The sequence below is a fragment of the Haliotis rubra genome, unplaced genomic scaffold (genome assembly GCF_003918875.1).
Source record: "Haliotis rubra isolate DU_JTF1 unplaced genomic scaffold, ASM391887v1 Scf40, whole genome shotgun sequence".
In the NCBI taxonomy this organism is placed as follows: Eukaryota; Metazoa; Mollusca; class Gastropoda; order Lepetellida; family Haliotidae; genus Haliotis; species Haliotis rubra.
This window is the reverse complement of record NW_025767080.1, coordinates 2,106,391-2,126,401: the sequence shown is the minus strand read 5'-3', so window position 1 is coordinate 2,126,401 and position 20,011 is coordinate 2,106,391. Positions and strand designations below refer to the sequence as shown.

General features: G+C 38.0%; 1 protein-coding gene across 1 annotated transcript in view; it reads right to left on the bottom strand.

The window, feature by feature from the left end:
• LOC124287401 (titin homolog) overlaps nt 1-20,011 on the bottom strand; it is a 124,149-nt gene that overhangs the window by 29,061 nt on the left and 75,077 nt on the right. The window contains exons 25-29 of the mRNA XM_046723935.1: nt 16,424-16,536; nt 15,500-15,621; nt 6,024-6,330; nt 1,589-1,670; nt 791-885 (exon numbers count right to left, since the gene is read on the bottom strand). Coding sequence (XP_046579891.1) covers nt 791-885; nt 1,589-1,670; nt 6,024-6,330; nt 15,500-15,621; nt 16,424-16,536 — 719 coding nt within the window. The remainder of the gene's footprint in view (nt 1-790; nt 886-1,588; nt 1,671-6,023; nt 6,331-15,499; nt 15,622-16,423; nt 16,537-20,011) is intronic.

The following is a 20,011-nucleotide window of genomic DNA, read 5'->3' as shown; positions in this document are numbered from 1 at the left end:
ATTAATGGGCCTCTTCATGAAAATGGCTCCCAGGCCCGGGCTTGATGAAAGAGGAGACTCACAGCTAAAACAATAAACGCAGAACTAGCATCACTTTGTTTGTCTGGACCCAGCTATACTGCTATACTATACTTCCACGCCATTCACAGTAGACTCCAAGAGGAGGAGGAAGTCGGGGGATTTTTCTACGTTTGGATAATATGAAAATATGATATATATGAACCATTCGTGGTCATGGGAGGAGTAGAACCCAGATCTTCTTCACGATACGTTCTAATTTAAGATCTGTGTGTGTGATGAAGATCTGTGTGTGTGATGAAGATCTGTGTGTGTGATGAAGATCTGTCATTTCAGTCACTGTGATATCGTTCACTTTGAGATATGACTGAAAGTTTCCATTACTTCAAGTAGGGTTAACGTTGTTATTTCATCGGCCATCATAGATTAAGCTACAAATAATCAGCACAGTGAATGATAATGACATGACTGTGTCTAACTGTGAGAGTTTTCATGAAGCAAAACATCACTGTAAACCTAAAATAATCTTTATGAAAACTCGTTCGGCATTTAAAGATATGAATAGCCATACTAGTAATATGACGTTATGGCTGAAAGTTTCAGACGAAGCACTATTAACCGAACGTTACAAGATGATTTGTCATAGTTACTCTTATGGAAGCCAGTGTAGCCGTCAAGTAACGGGACTCTCGTTCAAGAGACATGGCGTATATCATATATACATGACGTTGAAGCATTATTCATAAATGGCATATAACGGACCCCGACTCACCTTCTTGTATGTTTTCTTGTACGTTTTCTTCAGTTGTTGTCTCTGAGAATTATTGCAAGATGTCAGGACAGTGATGATGGCCTCTTCGTCCGTACCTATTCGTACAAACACATTCTATGACGAATTCGTAGTTGTATCAACAGGGCATTTACAGCTGTGTCATATGCTGTGATGAAATACTGAGAATAGGAACCTCTGCGTTCAACGCAAGGATTATCGTGTGCTATGTGAGAATCTCCCCGTATGTAGGAAAGCAAAGTGGTAACAAAACTACTCACTTTCCATCATGAGTGGTGAGTGAGTGAATTTAGTTTCGTGCCGCTTTTAGCAATTTTACAGCAATATCACGGCGGGGGACAATAGAAATCGGTTTCACACATGGTACCCATGTGGGGAATCGAACCCGGGTCTTCGGCGTGACGAGCGAACGCGGCTACCCACTGTCCCCACTCCGTAATGAAATGAATCGCTAATTAATCACCTACATTGTGACTATTCTTCTCCTTCTTCCTCTCCTGCTTCTTCTTCCTGTCTTATAACGTTAAACGGCACAATATTGCTGAAATACTGCCGATGTGACGTTAAATATTAACTCACTATAATGTTAAACACTGTGTAGTGTAAGGTAGGGTAGACACTAAGGGTATTTGGGTTGGCGAAGGTGAACGATGCAATGGTTAAAACTTTACACATGCTTTCTGTATAAGTGTTGTAACCATCATAGCGGACAAATCTGATTACATGTATGTCTTCTCCACAACAGACTTCATTTCACAGTACAAGAGTTCCCAGCCTTACCGATTCCATCCATCGCGTTATACAGTATCTTGCACTGTTCTTCCGGCTTGAAGTCTGTCGCCGCCTTGATCGTTCCTGTCGGCTAGAAAAGACATGGAGGCATCAAGAATCGGTTTGACTGTTTAAGTGTGGCAGACACAAGTTGAGCGAAAAACATCTCAGAGACAAATTCTTTATGTGAATACACGGGGGGCTGACAAAACCAAATCTTTCGAACATAACTCAGTCAAATGAATATAACCTTTTAAGGTTGTCGGGCAAGAATCCTTACCATGTGGCTGTGGTTTTCGTGAACGGCTCGATTGGGACTTTTGTGATCAAAATTGATTAAAATGAAAAAAATAAACCTTTTTAAGCAAGGAAAGTGGTGAGGTGAGGTGAAATGGGGTTTAACTTACGTTTAAGATTACTGCATAAACATAGCGAAATCTGTCTTTAGTGTGGGTGCGTGGCTGCCTGTACTAGTCCTGCCTTGTGCGGATGTTTATAGTGCTAGCACATTGTAAACCCAGGTCGCATGACAACATGGATACCTTCCAGTGTACTTACACTGAACCAACTTTGTTATATCCTCTCAACTTCGAGTGCCAGGGAAGGTTACAAGTACAAAGTTTATGTGTTTTGGAATACTGCTACCGGGATCGAACTACTTTGTCATATCCTCCCAACTTCGAGAGCCAGGCAAGGTTTCAAGTACCAACTTTATGTTTCTTTAATAACGGTGCCAGGGATCGAACTACTTTGTCATATCCTCCCAACTTCGAGAGCCAGGCAAGGTTTCAAGTACCAACTTTATGTTTCTTTAATAACGGTGCCAGGGATCGAACTACTTTGTCATATCCTCCCAACTTCGAGAGCCAGGCAAGGTTTCAAGTACCAACTTTATGTTTCTTTAATAACGGTGCCAGGGATCGAACTACTTTGTCATATCCTCCCAACTTCGACAGCCAGGCAAGGTTTCAAGTACCAACTTTATGTTTCTTTAATAACGGTGCCAGGGATCGAACTACTTTGTCATATCCTCCCAACTTCGAGAGCCAGGTAAGGTTTCAAGTACCAACTTTATGTTTCTTTAATAACGGTGCCAGGGATCGAACTACTTTGTCATATCCTCCCAACTTCGAGAGCCAGGCAAGGTTTCAAGTACCAACTTTATGTTTCTTTAATAACGGTGCCAGGGATCGAACTACTTTGTCATATCCTCCCAACTTCGAGAGCTAGGTAAGGTTTCAAGTACCAACTTTATGTTTCTTTAATAACGGTGCCAGGGATCGAACTACTTTGTCATATCCTCCCAACTTCGAGAGCCAGGCAAGGTTTCAATTACCAACTTTACGTTTCTTTAATAACGGTGCCAGGGATCGAACAAATTTGTCATATCCTCCCAACTTCGAGAGCCAGGTAAGGTTTCAATTACCAACTTTATGTTTCTTTAATAACGGTGCCAGGGATCGAACCACCGACCTTCCGTGCTCATGACATACGCTCTCTCCACTACACGACGTCCCTATCCACTACACCACGGCCCCAGAAGAACTGAACATCACGTCATCAGTCGCTGATTTGACCCATCGGGACTCAATTCCCCTCAAACAAATGAAGCCTCAAATTTCAATGCATACACATTGTTAATTGATGATATGACACCAAGTATTTGCGGAACGGATCTCCGCCTTGTCATGGCCGCCGTAATGCATAACAGTGAATTAAGTCATTAAGGGACTCAACATTCGGATCAAATTCCCCAAACGAGATCCATGATTCCTGCCGGATCTAAAAATGTCTATTAGCTCTAGAAGAATAAATCATATTTTTCTAAATCATATTTCTGGAGCGACCGAAGCTCAGCAAGGTCGAGTACTGCATGAAGAGATATCCTGCATATTTACAAGCACCTAACTAACTTACAAACAGATCATCTTCAGGCTAAGCGTATTTGCAAAGCGTAGAAACAGTTGAACCCGCTTGCAAATCATATGTTTGTACAGCAGAAAATATATTTGTGTCATGAAATTTGCTTTCTCCGCGAGTATTACGCTCAGAGATTGCATTTTAATGCTTTTGTCGACTATCTTGAACTTTAGATGGGTTTTATCCCTTGAGACGTAGTTCAAATTACACGTTTATTTGTATGATATGGTGTCGCCTGTGCGGCACAAAGCAATTCCAATACCAGCCCGATCCAATGAGCGCAAATACCAAAGCAGCACGACTGATGGGAGTCTCTGCCCACACAGTTAGCGCAAGAGCTCACAGTGGGAAGGATTATGGTCTTATCGAACAGGGACGTGGAGTTTTGCCCCAAACTGTTTGTTCGCAACTCACGACAGGAACAGGGAGGATGACTTAAATGGATTTTAATGCTTTGCCTACACTCCGGACAAATATTGGACATATTTGATCTGCGAGACAGGATCTTGACTCAAATTGTGCCCTGGTACTGAAATGGCGCTATTTAGCCTTTTTTCAGAGGTTTTAGTAATTACGTGAAGAGATTAAAGTGAGACATGTTGAAGGAAATTTATAGAATACAAAGGACGCTGGTAATGATGGAAGGTCCACGTGGCTTTGATCTTGGAGTGACTGAATTATAATGACTCGAGATTGGACGTAATGAAGAATAATTTGTTGGTTGTTTTCTATTTGCGGAGAAGCAATTACAACAGCGGTGTGTTAAATGTATTTAAGCGCATGGTGATAGCCCACTCTTAAAACTACCCTGTTATATTACTGTCAGCCTGTACTTGTTTCCGTTGTTGTTGTGTTTAATCAGGTCCAGTAGAAGGGACATATACAGCTATGGATTCGATTTCTTGTTTACTGTCTCTACAAAAGTGCAATAATCTTGATGCCTATTTTGCCTCACCACATCTCTTATTTACAGATAAATGTTTTTTAAGTTACGCTTTGAGAAGAATATTACAGATGAGTACCATGTTTTGGGGACAGTATTTATCACACAACAATACAAATATGTATCACCCACAATGGACCGCTTAACTGAGCACTGACAATATGCATGATATAAAATCATATATCTTACAAGTCTACACATCCAGTGGATATCAGCACAAACATCCATTTTAATTGATTAAGCAGCGTGTGAAATTGACCATTTTTGTATTTGAGACAGAGGATTTCTCCTGAAAATAAATCTATCTCAACGTAAATGTGTCACCTAGACGGGGTATGAGTGTGGGCAATGAGTTGTGGCACAGACGTCGCTGAGCGGATTACATGGGTAAACAACTGTGTAGTTAGCGATTACTCATCAGGCGCGTAGCAACCAATTTTTTCGTGTAAGTCCGATAGGTTGCAAGGCATTATATTTAGATAGTATTGTGGGCTTGCCTTACTTTTTTAGCAACAATCATGAGTAAGCCCGGGCTTTTTCTATAATTGTAGCTACGCCCCTGCTCATATATCAAGACTGTGAGGTCCATTTTGAGATCCTGGTATAACTTTAGTTCTTTGAGGTAAAGGCTGCACAACTCAACGGGGTGTGAACCTATTGGTTTTATAAATACCTCAAAAAAAATCCAAACATCACCTTTCTTGGATATTTTGTAAAAAGTTGACCATTTTTTCCTGAACAGTCCATACGTGATTCCAGGTTATACTCGGTCCTCAGTTAACTAGGCTGGTGGATTATTTCTCATCAATCACTGTCTTTTAACTGGTGCATGTGCTGCAGTCAGATGTACACAGTCAAACATCGTTATGTCCAACTTTGATGTGACCAACGTGTGTCAAAGTAAAAACCTGGTCACTTCGTATTCTTCCTTTCTTTGTTTATTTTTCGGTAGTGACGAACCTCAGATAACTCGCAGTATTAACGTAGGCCCCTTCAACTTTGAAACGACGCTGTCTGAGTATACATGGAATACACTTTTACATGTTACTTTTTCAGTATACCATTACAGATAATGGCGTTTCGTATACTGAAATCAGCTAGAACATGGATGACATACCCTTAATGGTTTGATACACACATTTGTGCTTATACAAAAAATATCATAGGTGAGGTGAGGTGAGGTGAAATTGGGTTTAACGTCGTGCTTGAGAATATTTCGCTCATATGACGACGTGCATGTCTGTATATGTGTATGTGCGGCTGCTTGTACTAGCCCAGACTGAAGCTGGTTTTATAGTGCTAGCTCACTGAGATACTATGCCGCAGTGAAGCATGAATACCCCACTCAGACACATTATACTGACTCCGAGCAGACCAGCCCTTCATGTACCCATTAATGCCAAGCGCCAGGCAGGGACCAACAAGTACTATATTTTAACGTCTTTTGGTATGACGCAGCCGGGGATCGAACCCGTGACCTTCCGCTCTCCGGGCGAACGCTCTAACCACTACACCACGGAGGCGGTCAAAAATATCATAAGAGGAATATACTACGCAATGATATTGTCATATGATACACACCTCCATTGTTTCCCATGCATTGTCTTCCTTCGCTTCATCTTTTTCTTTAGTTTTCTTATCATTTATTTCATCGCTCTGTCCATCGGGTGATCTTCTTTCTGCCAGCATCGGTGTCTTGGAGCCAGACTTCTTTTTTTCATCTATGGACTTCTCTGACTTTGATTTGATTTTGTTCCCCTTCGTATTTTTAGCATTCTCCTTTGTACTGGGGCCATTGTTTAAGTAAACGCTTTTCTTCTCAGACTTTTCACCAGCTTTCTTCTTCTCGTTTTTAGCCTTTGCTTTGTCATCTTTTGATGAGTCGTTACTGTAAGAAGTTAAAGGTCAAAGTTAGAGGTCATGCTATCATCAAATGAATGCCAGTTGCCAGAAAGATTCCCTGACTTGAATCTGATAATGGGACTTCTGATCTTCCACGTCTGACGGAAAAAGTATATTAATCGGTTTCTAGGTTACCGGCAACATAAAACACTGAAAAGTGGAAACTTTCTTCAATACACAAATCGTTATTATTCAGAATGCAAACTTAATATCACAACACAAAAATGTTTTGTCAGTTAAACCTGTATGACAATGGGTATAATATAGACGAGACAGGTTCAACACCCGACAATAACGTATTCAACAGATTTTTTTGTGCAGCACTAGATTATTTGTTCTATTCTATTCACAAAGTAGCCTCAATAAATCAGATCTAGCCTTTCGTAAAGACATACAGCCTATATGTACGCGGACTACCTATTTTTACCAAGATCTATTGAGTTTTGGCTTCTTGACACGAAAGCACCCAATCCATTGGGTTTAGTCTTAAATGACCTCCCAATAAGTCAGTATGGTCGGATTTCAAATTGTAACGTATTTCCATCCGTAAGTCACAACCCCTTTCTGCAGCTATCGGAACACCGCATCAATACACGTCCATCTCCTGAGACTACATCACGTGTTGTACCACCCACGTAATGTCGGCAGTTATAATGCCAGGGGGTTAACTCTCCGTGTGGCGACCACGCCGAACAATATCACATTGTAATAAAACATTGAGCACTGCCGCAGTAGAGTCAATCATACGAGCCCCAAATAAAACAATTGATATAAATAAAAGCGTGCAGTTGTCTCATTTGCAATGCCTGTATTATTGAGTGACGGTGTCGGCTCAGATTACATGGAGGGGATGGGGAATGTTAGTTCCATCAATATGATGGACGACAACCATTGTTCTATGGAATATTGTTTGACTTTGTTTGGTGTTTTATGCCGCATTTAGAATATCAGAGTCAAATGATTATCACATATACTGGATCAACATGTTTTGGCTTAAGTTTTGTGTTCAATGCATTATTCGTTAAATGGCAGCTGCTTGACGGCGGCCTGTAAGCAAACGAGTCTGGACCGAACAAACTAGTGGTTAATAGCATGAGCAGCACCCCACACGTCGGCATACGATGACACGCAGTCAACCAGGTCAGCGAGTCTAAGTCATAGACTGTGTGAGAGCCTATTTTGGCATGAGTCTGAGTGAGAGTATTTCAGAAATATTTCCGGATGTCAGCTATATTGTTGGAGGAAAGGTTAAAGTGACCAAGCTAAATGGGAATCAAAACCGATCATCTTATTAGTGAGTCCTCTCATTGATGTAGTGGAATATCGAGAATTTTGTAAATATTGAGAACATAACCCACCGCAGCCACTCCGATCTGGATAAGATACATTTCAGCAGTCATCAAGGTAATATATATATTGTGCGCTTGACGACAAGGAACGGCATAATTAAACAGGACACGATTTATGTATGCATCGAATGCTGCTTAGCTCTTTTCGAAACTTCATCAGATGTTTTATTTTATTTTGTTGGTTCCGTGTTTAAAGCAGTATACCGTGTTGACAACACAAACGGGGAACGATGATGTACCACAGCCAAGTCATGGAGCCTGACAACCCGCTCCCGCCGTCGCCACGAACATTACGTTACGTCAGGGAGAATAGAAGACGCTGTAGATTACGTCAAACAAATACGTTTCAAACATGATATAGTTGGTCTACAGATATGCTTTTAAAAATAAAGGAAACCCACCTGCTAGCACGAGTTTGGTAACGATACACTGGGGAATTCAATCGGAACGTAACAAGAATTCAAAATCACGACTGGCCTAGTACGGCTAAGGGAGGTAACCCAGCACGGCAAACTACGTTGCCGTAAGAGACTATGCTACTCAAGGGCTCCGCCTTTTACAAAAGATTAAAGGCTCCTTCACACTTATTTCGAATCAACAGGAATCAAGGAGAATCAGCCAGAAAAAAAATATTTCCAAAACTCGAACCGCATTCGGGAATGTCAAAATAAACAATTTGTAAGAATGTAACTAACAAATGCTATATGACGTTCCAGTGACAGGTGGCCACGTTTTTATGCCGTGCGGCGCCGTTCTGATCACGCCAGGGCTCATTTGAAGAGCATTCGGGAAGTTCTGAATGTATTCCAGGTACATTCGAGCTGTATTCCGACTTCAATCGAAATATTCCTATACATTTAAAGAATATTCCACCTGAAGTCCAGTAGCAATCGAAATACAATTCGAGGCGCTTTCGAGACATTCTGACGGGATTTGAAGTGGCTTGTCTTTTCAATTCTCCCTCAAATATGTTCAGAATACTTAGATCCCTCTATTTATAAATTTAACATGTTATTAAGTTGTGACAAAGTGAATATCCTAATTAACTTAGCAAAATTTGTAAAAGAAGCTTTAAGGTTAAGAAGTGCTTAAAAGGTGTATCAAACCATTTTGTCACTTGCATTATTATTTTGTACTTGGGCCTATGGACTTTATACGGAATAAAAGTTTGAATTTGAATTGAATTTGAATACTTAGAATGCAGTTATAATGCAGTAAGTATACTTAGGATGCAATTAGAATGCAGTAAGTTTACTGAGAATGCAGTTCGAATGCACCTCAAATGCCGTTCGATATTTTTCCAAAGTTTTGAACACGTTCGAATAGTTGGAATGCATTCGGAATGCAATATGTTCGAATAGTTGGAATGCATTCGGAATGCAGTATGTTCGAATAGTTGGAATGCATTCGGAATGTAGTATGAAGTTTTAGAATTCAGTTCGATTTTCCAGGAATCTTCAGAAATTTTCATTCTTACAGTATCCCGGCTCATTCCGCCTCAAGTGTAATATTGTTTGGCAGTATACTATCAATAGACATACATATCAAATGATACCCTCACTGTATGTCCTACCTAATGTACAAATAATAGCGATTATGAATATATTAAAAAATGTCAGATAAACTCTAGTCAGCTTAAAGAGGTGATATCTGACTCCATTCAGTTGATCACAATCCAAGCCTAATCCGAACCAAAGCGTTAAAATCAAAATGCATTATATGGATATCGTGAAACACACACCATGTGTAAAAACACTGCAATTTGTGCTGCTTACACCGTACACATCGCCAATGTCTAATTGTAACTTGACGAAGAACGTAAAATAATTCAATTTATCGTGAAAAGACCGCTTTCGATCTCCTTGCATATTCCCCCGACGTCATGTCGGGATATAAATTGTATTTAGCCATGTCAGGGCGCAGTATAGAACTTCTAATTACAGACATCGCGATGCCAGAACGATGGCCCGATCCGCTCACGCCATGCTTCACGTCGCCTTACGTGTCAACAAAGTCGTAAGACCAACGTCTCTTAGGCATTACTCACATCGCGTTTACTATATATCGTTTTTCCCGCCCCCATCCGATACTTAAATGAATTCATATTTAAAGTTCCGTCTTCTTATATTCTCACCAGAAATAATCATATTTAGTCATGTTCTGTGTGCCATCGTGGTAAGGCATCCCCTCTCTGGGGTCTCCGTAATTGCAACCTGACACTGTGTGTGGCGTTGGATGAGCTTAGTTATTGACATGGAAAAAATCCACGATCAATATAAGTCAAATAAAAACATATCCCTGTCTGCAAATTGCACCCACGTTCGACATTGAGGTTGGAAACATGTAATTTTAACACAATTTTAACATGCTCGGGTTTCGTTTTTCTCTGCTTCCTTCGGGCCTTGAATTTTGCCTAACACAATATATATTTCATAACAAAATAATAGTTTTATGGTACATATCTGGAGGGCACTTCAAGTGTGGCGCTTCAATGACGGAAAAAATGTCCGATAAACTTCCATATTTTGATTTGCACAACAGGTGGAGAACTGACTTGCTTTTGCATGTGTTTATTACAGGTGCCAACAACCGCAGGATCCGGTCACCTTTTCGCGAACTTCTGGTGTCACTAAGTTATAAACATATGCTCCGCATCGCAGAATGTACTTTGGTACGTATTTATTATGCTCATGAGAAAAAGGGTTTGTTATGTTTAATTAGATAAGCCGTAATGGTCTTCTGCTTTGAGTTTTTAACCCTGGGGTGCTGTGCTGTTCATAAGCCTTGAGTGAATCGGGGCGATTCTTGGCTTCAAACCATCGATCAAAGGATTCTGAGATTCACTACAATGGCACGCAGCTCAGTTCAGCCCCTAACAGCGCCTTGGCCACTGGGGTGTACATTATGACAGTGGCCACCTTTGAGAGGAGATAAGTCTCCCCTGAAAAGATCCAAAAAATGTCTCAAGTTTCATAACCACTAATGGTTCATGTTCTGAAAAACGTTAAAAAAAACAGTGTTTGACTTCTACTTCCAGAGACAAAATCTGAATGATTTCAGCACAGATTGAAAGATAATCTCCCCCAAACGAAAGTCCTGAACGAACCTCCACAGGAATCAACTTTCAACCAGTATAAACTAGTTGAAAGAAATCCTCCTATAAAGAGGGGTTCTGTTTGAAATAAAACGCTTGATGGCTTGGATAACTGAGCGGCCACCCAATATCTCATTACGAAGATATTCAGACAAGGCGAGAGTTGGCGTTCTGAGCCCACACAATTATTACAACCCGTGTCCATCAACCACTGCACACTTGTGATCGTATATCATGGATTGTTCTGGAGAGAGCATATGGCAAGACAATCAGCATTTATTCAACTGAAGCCAACTTTGATGTCAACGAGTGAACACATTGGTTATTTATGTATCATGTAATTGTATACGAATAGGCAGAGGCGGATGAAGGATTATATAAAGGGATGTTGTTAAAAAAATTTAATTAACACTATATTTACAAAGATGCCGGTTGTTGGAGGTTGGGGATGGAGTGGATCCTCCAATGCCACAACATGCATCCCCTCCGACACACCTACACTGAGTAATGCTGCAGTCTTGCAATCTAACCTGGCCCTTTTAAATAGCGTGTATAAAATAAATGTAGTAATTATGTCAGTATACATTGCATATGTTGGGGAGAGGCAGCTATACTAATGTAACGTCGGTCAATAGCGCTAGCCCACATAGGTACAAAGTGTGAACCCCATTTGTGGTGTCCCCACACCATGTGACAGTTTAACATGGATGCCCCACACATACTGAGTAGACTGATAACGAGCCCCCGAGCCCATGTTTTATTCCTTAAATGCCGGCAGGGTAAGAAAAACTTTGGTTTGACGCGGTCGAGAATCGAATCGCCTACGCAACCGCCCGCCTCTAATGTCAGATACTCTGTCTACTAGACCCCGTAGGCGGTCGAGAAGCATAGGCAATGTATTGTTCAGTTGTATTAATTTCAGCTTAACATCTCGTTTCTGACTTCTTGGGAAAGGTTTAAAGATATGACATATGATAAAATCAGCATTGTAGCTGTTATAAAAACACTTTGAGATAGAAAAACATTCTTAGTAATGATGATGTTAAATTGGATTTTTTCTTTGTCTTTTTTTCTAGAAGGCAATGTACGTCATGATGTGATCCGCGTGGCACTAATTGGTTCAGATTTCAAAAGATAACGAAATGGAAGCATGTGTGTTTATACGGTCAAGTTGATGTTGGCATTTCTTTCATATCACTGGGTGTAGGTTTACAGAGAACTGGTGTTCGAGACAATACGAAGCCCAAATGGAACCATGTGTTTTCTCACGGTTCTGCGACTATGCCCAATTGTTGGTCGTAACAGTGCCGCGAGGGCTGAGTTTCGAAATTTTAGGGATCTTCCTGTAGACTTGATTTAACAAATGGACCACTGAGGAATCAAAATTTGAATCTCATCTTTAGGCCATATGTAAAAATAGTCTTGTTTCTCATTACCACCCGACACAAAAAGATTTTTGTTTATTTTTTTACACTAGAGAAAATGCAACTTTGACTCTCAAAATGTGCATGAATTCTTTTCTCACTTCTAAGTTTAGATTTTGAAAAGTTGTATATTTCCATAGAAATCAAGTGGTTTTGGATATAAAATAAATAAAAATAAAAAATAAAATTCGCCCGTCTGACCTAAAATTTTTTTTAAAAAGTAATGAGAAACAAGAAGATTTTTTTAGGTGACCTAACATATGTACATGTATACTGAGCTATGGACACTCACGAAAGGAAGGATAAAGCATGTTGATTATTCACAGGTTGAGACAACAAGTTATGAACAAAGGCAAACACAATGCACCACGGACAAGGTATAACACCCGAATATTGCTAGCAGTTATTCAGTTAATTTGTCACGCGATGAGAGGTTAGCTATGGTAATATCAAATAGGGATGATACTAGGTGTTTGCGAAAAGTATAAGCATGACCTGCCCTAGTACAGTGAAGAGCTGCTGAATATTCTCTCACTCGCTGAAGTCAAATAGTCCCTCCTTTTCATTTCGAACAGATCACAGAAACGCAACAACTGGAAAACATAGTGTCCACAAACCAACTGTACATGACAATGGTGACTGGCTGTCGCTAGGGCGAGACATGTTGAACTCTTGTGAACACTTGTTCGTGATCATTACTTATATTCACTCATAACTTATGTTATTTATGTTACTTATGTTCTATGTATAATCATTAAATATTCTAGAGTGTGGTGTCTCTTATGGAGGAACATTTCTCTCGGATCTTGATATTTTGAATTAGCACACTGGGCACCGTAGGGGCATCTCAGTTCCCCTACAACACTGGCTCAACCCTTTTACAGCTATATTCTGAACTTGAGAGATCCAGTTTACTCGGAAAGGTGAGTTGAACTTACAAGTGGCACACATAAGTATTCCATATAGAGGTGGTACATGTATATTACACATAAAGGTGAGGTGAGGTGAGGTGAGGTGAGGTGAAATTGGGTTTTACGTCGTGCTTGAGAATATTTCGCTCATATGCCGACATGCATGCGTGTGTATGTGTATGTGCGGCTGCTTGTGCTAGCCCAGACTTAAGCTGGTTTTATAGTGCTAGCCCACTGAGATACCATGCCACACATAAAGACATACAACAATTAGGCAAAAGTTTGAAAAGTTGCATTTCTTACCAGAACCATTGTGAATTTTAACAGTACTCTCAAATATCAGTTTGCAAATAGAAACATTGTTGGGGTAAATAGTACTTATGAATATTCAACAGTAAACATAAAGCAAATTCATGTCAATTTCAACATTTACATAAATGAATTCTATATAACAGAAGCAAATGAAAACAGACTGAATATTTTATTGAAAAAAACACTAAAATATTGATATCACAAAATGAATTTCTGGAAGTGCCAATGTTCAACGTTCAAAGTGAAGATTGGTTTGTGCAAAGAACATTCATGAATGTTATGGCAAGCATACCTGAAGTGTTCGGGAATATAACCAAATTAACTTTGACTATTATGTTTCTTGGCATATTGTTTTAGTGATTTTTATCAGCAAGGAAAACTTCAAGTTCTACTTTTTATGCAACAGCAGCAGCTTGAACACTCCAAGCTTTATGTTTGGCAAATTTGAATACAGTTATACTGTTTACTGATTTGGCAAAGAATTTATTCAAAATATTACCATTTTTTATATATTTTCTGAAAAACATTGGCACTTCATACACAAGGAGGAACACAAAACTGACAAAACATGTGAACAAAGATTTAGATATAGGTTAAAGCTTAAATAAAGTTTTAAAAATACAAGAATAACATTCCAACTCATACACAACTGTGGCCAGATTCACAGACGAAAGCCATCAATATGTCAAATAAAAAATACAAGCACATAAGACATCATACAAACACGTTTTTATAAAAAAAATTACTGGGCTTGTTTCTGTTTCAAGATCAAACCAATTTTAAAACTATGTTTGGGCATCAATGAAAAAATAGTACACCTATTTTATTGGTTGCTGTTTTACTTACAAAGACAATCCATGGATGTCAACTTTTTTATTATAAGCAACACAGTTATTAGGAGTATATGCTGATTCCTTCATTGAACAGATAAAAGATTAAACGTATACTCTGAAACATTTTGTATTCCTTATCATCATAAATTCTCTTCCTTATGTGTAGGACTTCTAAATGCCATTCAACGACTTACTTTTACTTACTGTATCTATGAATTTTAGCACGCTGATGTAATAATATTTTGGAATTTGCATTCTGACTATAGCATAGAATGGTTTTGATAAAATGAGTTGCAGCATCTCAGACTTAAAGGCCCTTATTGACATTGTGCAGAGCTTTGCAGCTTACATACAAATACTGACTGAAAAGTCAGCTTAAATAAATATATATACACTATTATGATAATGTAGACCTAACAAAAAAATAAAATAAAACTTCTTTATGATAATAAATATTTGGAATTGTGTGATTTTTAACATTCAACATCACGTCACTCACATTTGATTATTGAAGCAACATAATCTGATGGAAATATAAAACAGTCTATATATTCAGTCTAGGTATGATATGTTATGACACTAGAGTATAGTATTGTGAATATAATGCGTAATGCACATCGTGATGACACCATAGGCATTCATTGCTTGAATACCACAATATTCCATGTCATACACTGTCATCTGTTTATGTGCAACATTAAGTCAGTGTCATTCAAATGGGCAACATTTCACAACATTATCGGGTATATCACAGTTAGACATAGTGTGGTACACATCTGTGCAAGACAACAAATTGCATTGAAGGCCATGCTGTTGCTGTAGTACATCAAACATTACAACATCAAACATGTCCATGTCCTCCAACTGTCCATCATCATCATCATCATCATCATCATCATCATCATCATCATGATGTTTTGGTTTCATACATCATTACTTTACACATTTGTTTTCAAATTCTAATATTATTACTTCTAAAATGTTTTTCACAGACTTAATAGGTGGGTATATAAAACTCTATTAAACAACTCAATAAACCTTGCTAAAGAAATTTGCCCTGTATGGAACCAAAGTATTATATAAAATATACATTCTAATATTAAGGCTGCTAATTCAAAACAGCTTCATATTCTGGTTGCCATGACAATACACAGTTAAGAAGACATGGACAGAAGGTGAGGTGCTGTCTGACACAAGGTGGATGTGACATTCAAGATGGCTGCCGGTCTTACTTCTCCCCGAGAATGGTCAGCAATGTCCGCTTGTAGTGACCAGAACATTCCGCTTCAACTTTCTCCTTGAGAGTCTTTCCATACAGCTCAGCATACTTGGCTTTAATGTCAGCCAGGTCAATCTGTGATACATAACAGTTAAATATAAAAAAGTGACAAACCCCTATCAACATCCATAAGAAAACTCTGCTAAAAGCCATGTAAATTGTTCACTTCCGACTGTACATCCAATATAAGTACAAATACAATTTGTTTTGTTATTTCAATTACATATGCTTTAGCATCATAAAGCAAGTTAATTTGGCAAAGAAACTGAGCTTTCTACTATACATTACAATTACATAATTATATGAAGTGTTAGATACATCCTCTTGTGAACGGTATAATGTGCCCAAAATATACATGTTCCATCCTCTATGGTGTAATTTATGTTTTGGAGATCTGTAACACATAAGGAAGGCTGCACCTGTTTGTCTTATTATTGCTATTTGCAAAAAAAGAAAATATGGTGTAGACAGCACAATTTTTCTGCATTTATCTATGAAAAGAGAACATGTAAGACAAAAGAATACACCATCAAACGCTGATGTGTCGACATTGAAAGGACCAACATAAATACCTCCAGATATCTCAGGTTCAATATGACGACTGAATAAGGAATACAGATGGACCAAGACACTCGAAAAGTTGTCAAAATAGTGTTTGACTGTATAAGAATAAACACTCAACTCACTGATGCACTCAAAAACTGAAAGCATAACTTCCAAACTTATATTCAAGAGACATTAGTTGAATTAACAAAACTGTATACAAAGGTCACTTGAAATTTGAACTATCCACATGTAGGCTAATCTCATCAATGTAGTTAACATGCTATCTGCTACAGGTCAGCTTAATAACTCCAGTGTAATTATCTCCCCTTACCTCCGACCTTGACACAAGAATCCTAATAAGTTGAGTATCATTAGTGCCAAGCCCCTTGAAACCTTCGTGTAGGCGAGCAGCATAAAACTTGATTGGGTCCTCAAGTGCTTTAGCTGAAAGAAAATTTCTCATTTCATTACATTTTTAGATTCTGGCTGATGAAACTGAGCACCTACAAAGTTCTAAGCATGATTGCCTGCCTGTCCAAAATCATATATCATACAAAAGTACTTGGGTCATTTCGGTATGAAGAACATATGTTTTAGGTTATTCATCATGTGGCAAACATTTCAGCTGTATTCTAGACATAAACTACATGTGTATTCTATGAACCTATGGCAAATTGGAGTTTGGAGTATAATGTTCACAAGTTCAGGGTTAATTATTTGGGGTCTTTTTAAAACAGATTTTTCTTCATCAATATGTCAAGAGGACATCAGGAGCTGCTAAGATGCTCAGAAGGAAATAGGTGTTTGGCATCCTGAATCTCCAAGGCAACATTTGCACTTTGAGACTATATGACATCAAGTCTTTGATGGGAGTGTTTCAGTCTGTGTCAGTAACATGTGTTATTCTATTTTCTTTGCTACTTTGCTACTGATTCTGTTATGTACATGAGAACAGGAACAGTCATCTCTGTATCATTGACACATAGTCTAGCTTTTTATGTCACTTCTAGACAAACAATGGCTTTAAACCCTTTTTGGTCTGGCAACATTAGAAGATTAAGTCCTGGGCCCCGTTCCAAAAAGCGATCGTAGCGCTAAGATGATCGTAACTTCCATACTTAAACATAAACCTATGACTGTAGTGGTGCGACGATCGCTTTGAGGAATCGGGCCCTGGCTTGTTTATTTGGACAATATTATTTTTCTCAAATATTTTCATGGAATGATAGACTCTTCAGTTGTAAAACTTGCATAATTTTCTTAACTTCTCTTAACTTCATTAGGAGTGATATGTTCAAAACTGTATAAAACAATTTTACGTAAAGGACTATTTGAGTTTATTTTTAGGAGGTACTTTTGCAAAATTTAGATTTAATGAAAAACAAGTCAAGAGAATTGATTGAACTCTTGTGTAACTGAAAATGTACTTCATTTTATTAGCATAATGAAATCTCCAGAGACGTCTTTGACAAAGTTAAAAAAACACCTCTTTGTCAGACGCTAATACGCCAACACAGATTTTAAATAATGTGTGATTTTCATTTGGCTGGAGTATACCTTATTGTTTTTTCAATTGTCACTCACTTAGTGATGGTGTTGCTAGGCAACCTACTCCCAATGGCAACAGAAGTTATGTGAAATACAGTGTGATCAGCAGAAATTCTGGTTTTCATAATCATCAGAAATTATTGGAAAACATTCCTAACCTATGAGTAAACAAATGGAAGTTATTTGCTTAGAATGACTTGTTGCATGAACACAACAAATTACAACTCTTCCAAATTACAACTCTGAATGCTTGAGTGAGTTAATGAGTGATTTAGCAGATGTACCTACTGTGTTTTCAATGCAAAGCTACATTACCTCAAGACTTCACATCAGTAAATTATTTTGAAACAGAACACCGAGCATGAAGTTTCATGTTATATTTAGTCTGGTCATTATTCCAACACCATATCTAAGTTGTATTTAGTCTGGTCATTATTCCAACACCATATCTAAGTTGTATTTAGTCTGGTCATTATTCAAACACCATATCTAAGTTGTATTTAGTCTGGTCATTATTCCAACACCATATCTAAGTTGTATATAGTCTGGTCATTATTCCAACACCATATCTAAGTTGTATTTAGTCTGGTCATTATTCAAACACCATGTCTAAGTTGTATTTAGTCTGGTCATTATTCCAACACCATATCTAAGTTGTATTTAGTCTCGTCATTATTCCAACACCATATCTAAGTTGTATTTAGTCTGGTCATTATTCCAACACCATATCTAAGTTGTATTTAGTCTGGTCATTATTCAAACACCAGATCTAAGTTGTATTTAGTCTGGTCATTATTCCAACACCATATCTAAGTTGTATTTAGTCTGGACATTATTCCAACACCAGATCTAAGTTTTATTAAGTCTGGTCATTATTCAAACACCATATCTAAGTTGTATTTAGTCTGGTCATTATTCCAACACCATATCTAAGTTGTATTTAGTCTGGTCATTATTCCAACACCAGATCTAAGTTGTATTTAGTCTGGACATTATTCCAACACCATATCTAAGTTGTATTTAGTCTGGACATTATTCAAACACCATATCTAAGTTGTATTTAGTCTGGTCATTATTCCAACACCAGATCTAAGTTGTATTTAGTCTGGACATTATTCCAACACCATATCTAAGTTGTATTTAGTCTGGACATTATTCAAACACCATATCTAAGTTGTATTTAGTCTGGACATTATTCCAACACCATATCTAAGTTGTATTTAGTCTGGACATTATTCAAACACCATATCTAAGTTGTATTTAGTCTGGTCATTATTCCAACACCAGATCTAAGTTGTATTTAGTCTGGACATTATTCCAACACCATATCTAAGTTGTATTTAGTCTGGACATTATTCAAACACCATATCTAAGTTGTATTTAGTCTGGTCATTATTCCAACACCAGATCTAAGTTTTATTAAGTCTGGTCATTATATCAACACCAGATCTAAGTTTTATTAAGTCTAGTCATTATTCCAACACCATATCTAAGTTGTATTTAGTCTGGACATTATTCAAACACCATATCTAAGTTGTATTTAGTCTGGTCATTATTCCAACACCATGTCTAAGTTGTATTTAGTCACGTCATTATTCCAACACCAGATCTAAGTTGTATTTAGTCTGGACATTATTCCAACACCATATCTAAGTTGTATTTAGTCTGGACATTATTCCAACACCAGATCTAAGTTGTATTTAGTCTGGACATTATTCCAACACCATGTCTAAGTTGTATTTAGTCTGGTCATTATTCCAACACCATATCTAAGTTGTATTTAGTCTGGTCATTATTCCAACACCATATCTAAGTTGTATTTAGTCTGGACATTATTCCAACACCATATCTAAGTTGTATTTAGTCTGGTCATTATTCCAACACCATGTCTAAGTTGTATTTAGTCAGGTCATTATTCCAACACCAGATCTAAGTTGTATTTAGTCTGGACATTATTCCAACACCAGATCTAAGTTGTATTTAGTCTGGACATTATTCCAACACCATATCTAAGTTGTATTTAGTCTGGTCATTATTCCAACACCATATCTAAGTTGTATTTAGTCTGGACATTATTCCAACACCAGATCTAAGTTGTATTTAGTCTGGTCATTATTCAAACACCATATCTAAGTTGTATTTAGTCTGGTCATTATTCAAACACCATATCTAAGTTGTATTTAGTCTGGACATTATTCAAACACCATATCTAAGTTGTATTTAGTCTGGACATTATTCAAACACCAGATCTAAGTTTTATTAAGTCTGGTCATTATTCCAACACCATATCTAAGTTGTATTTAGTCTGGTCATTATTCCAACACCAGATCTAAGTTTTATTAAGTCTGGTCATTATTCCAACACCATATCT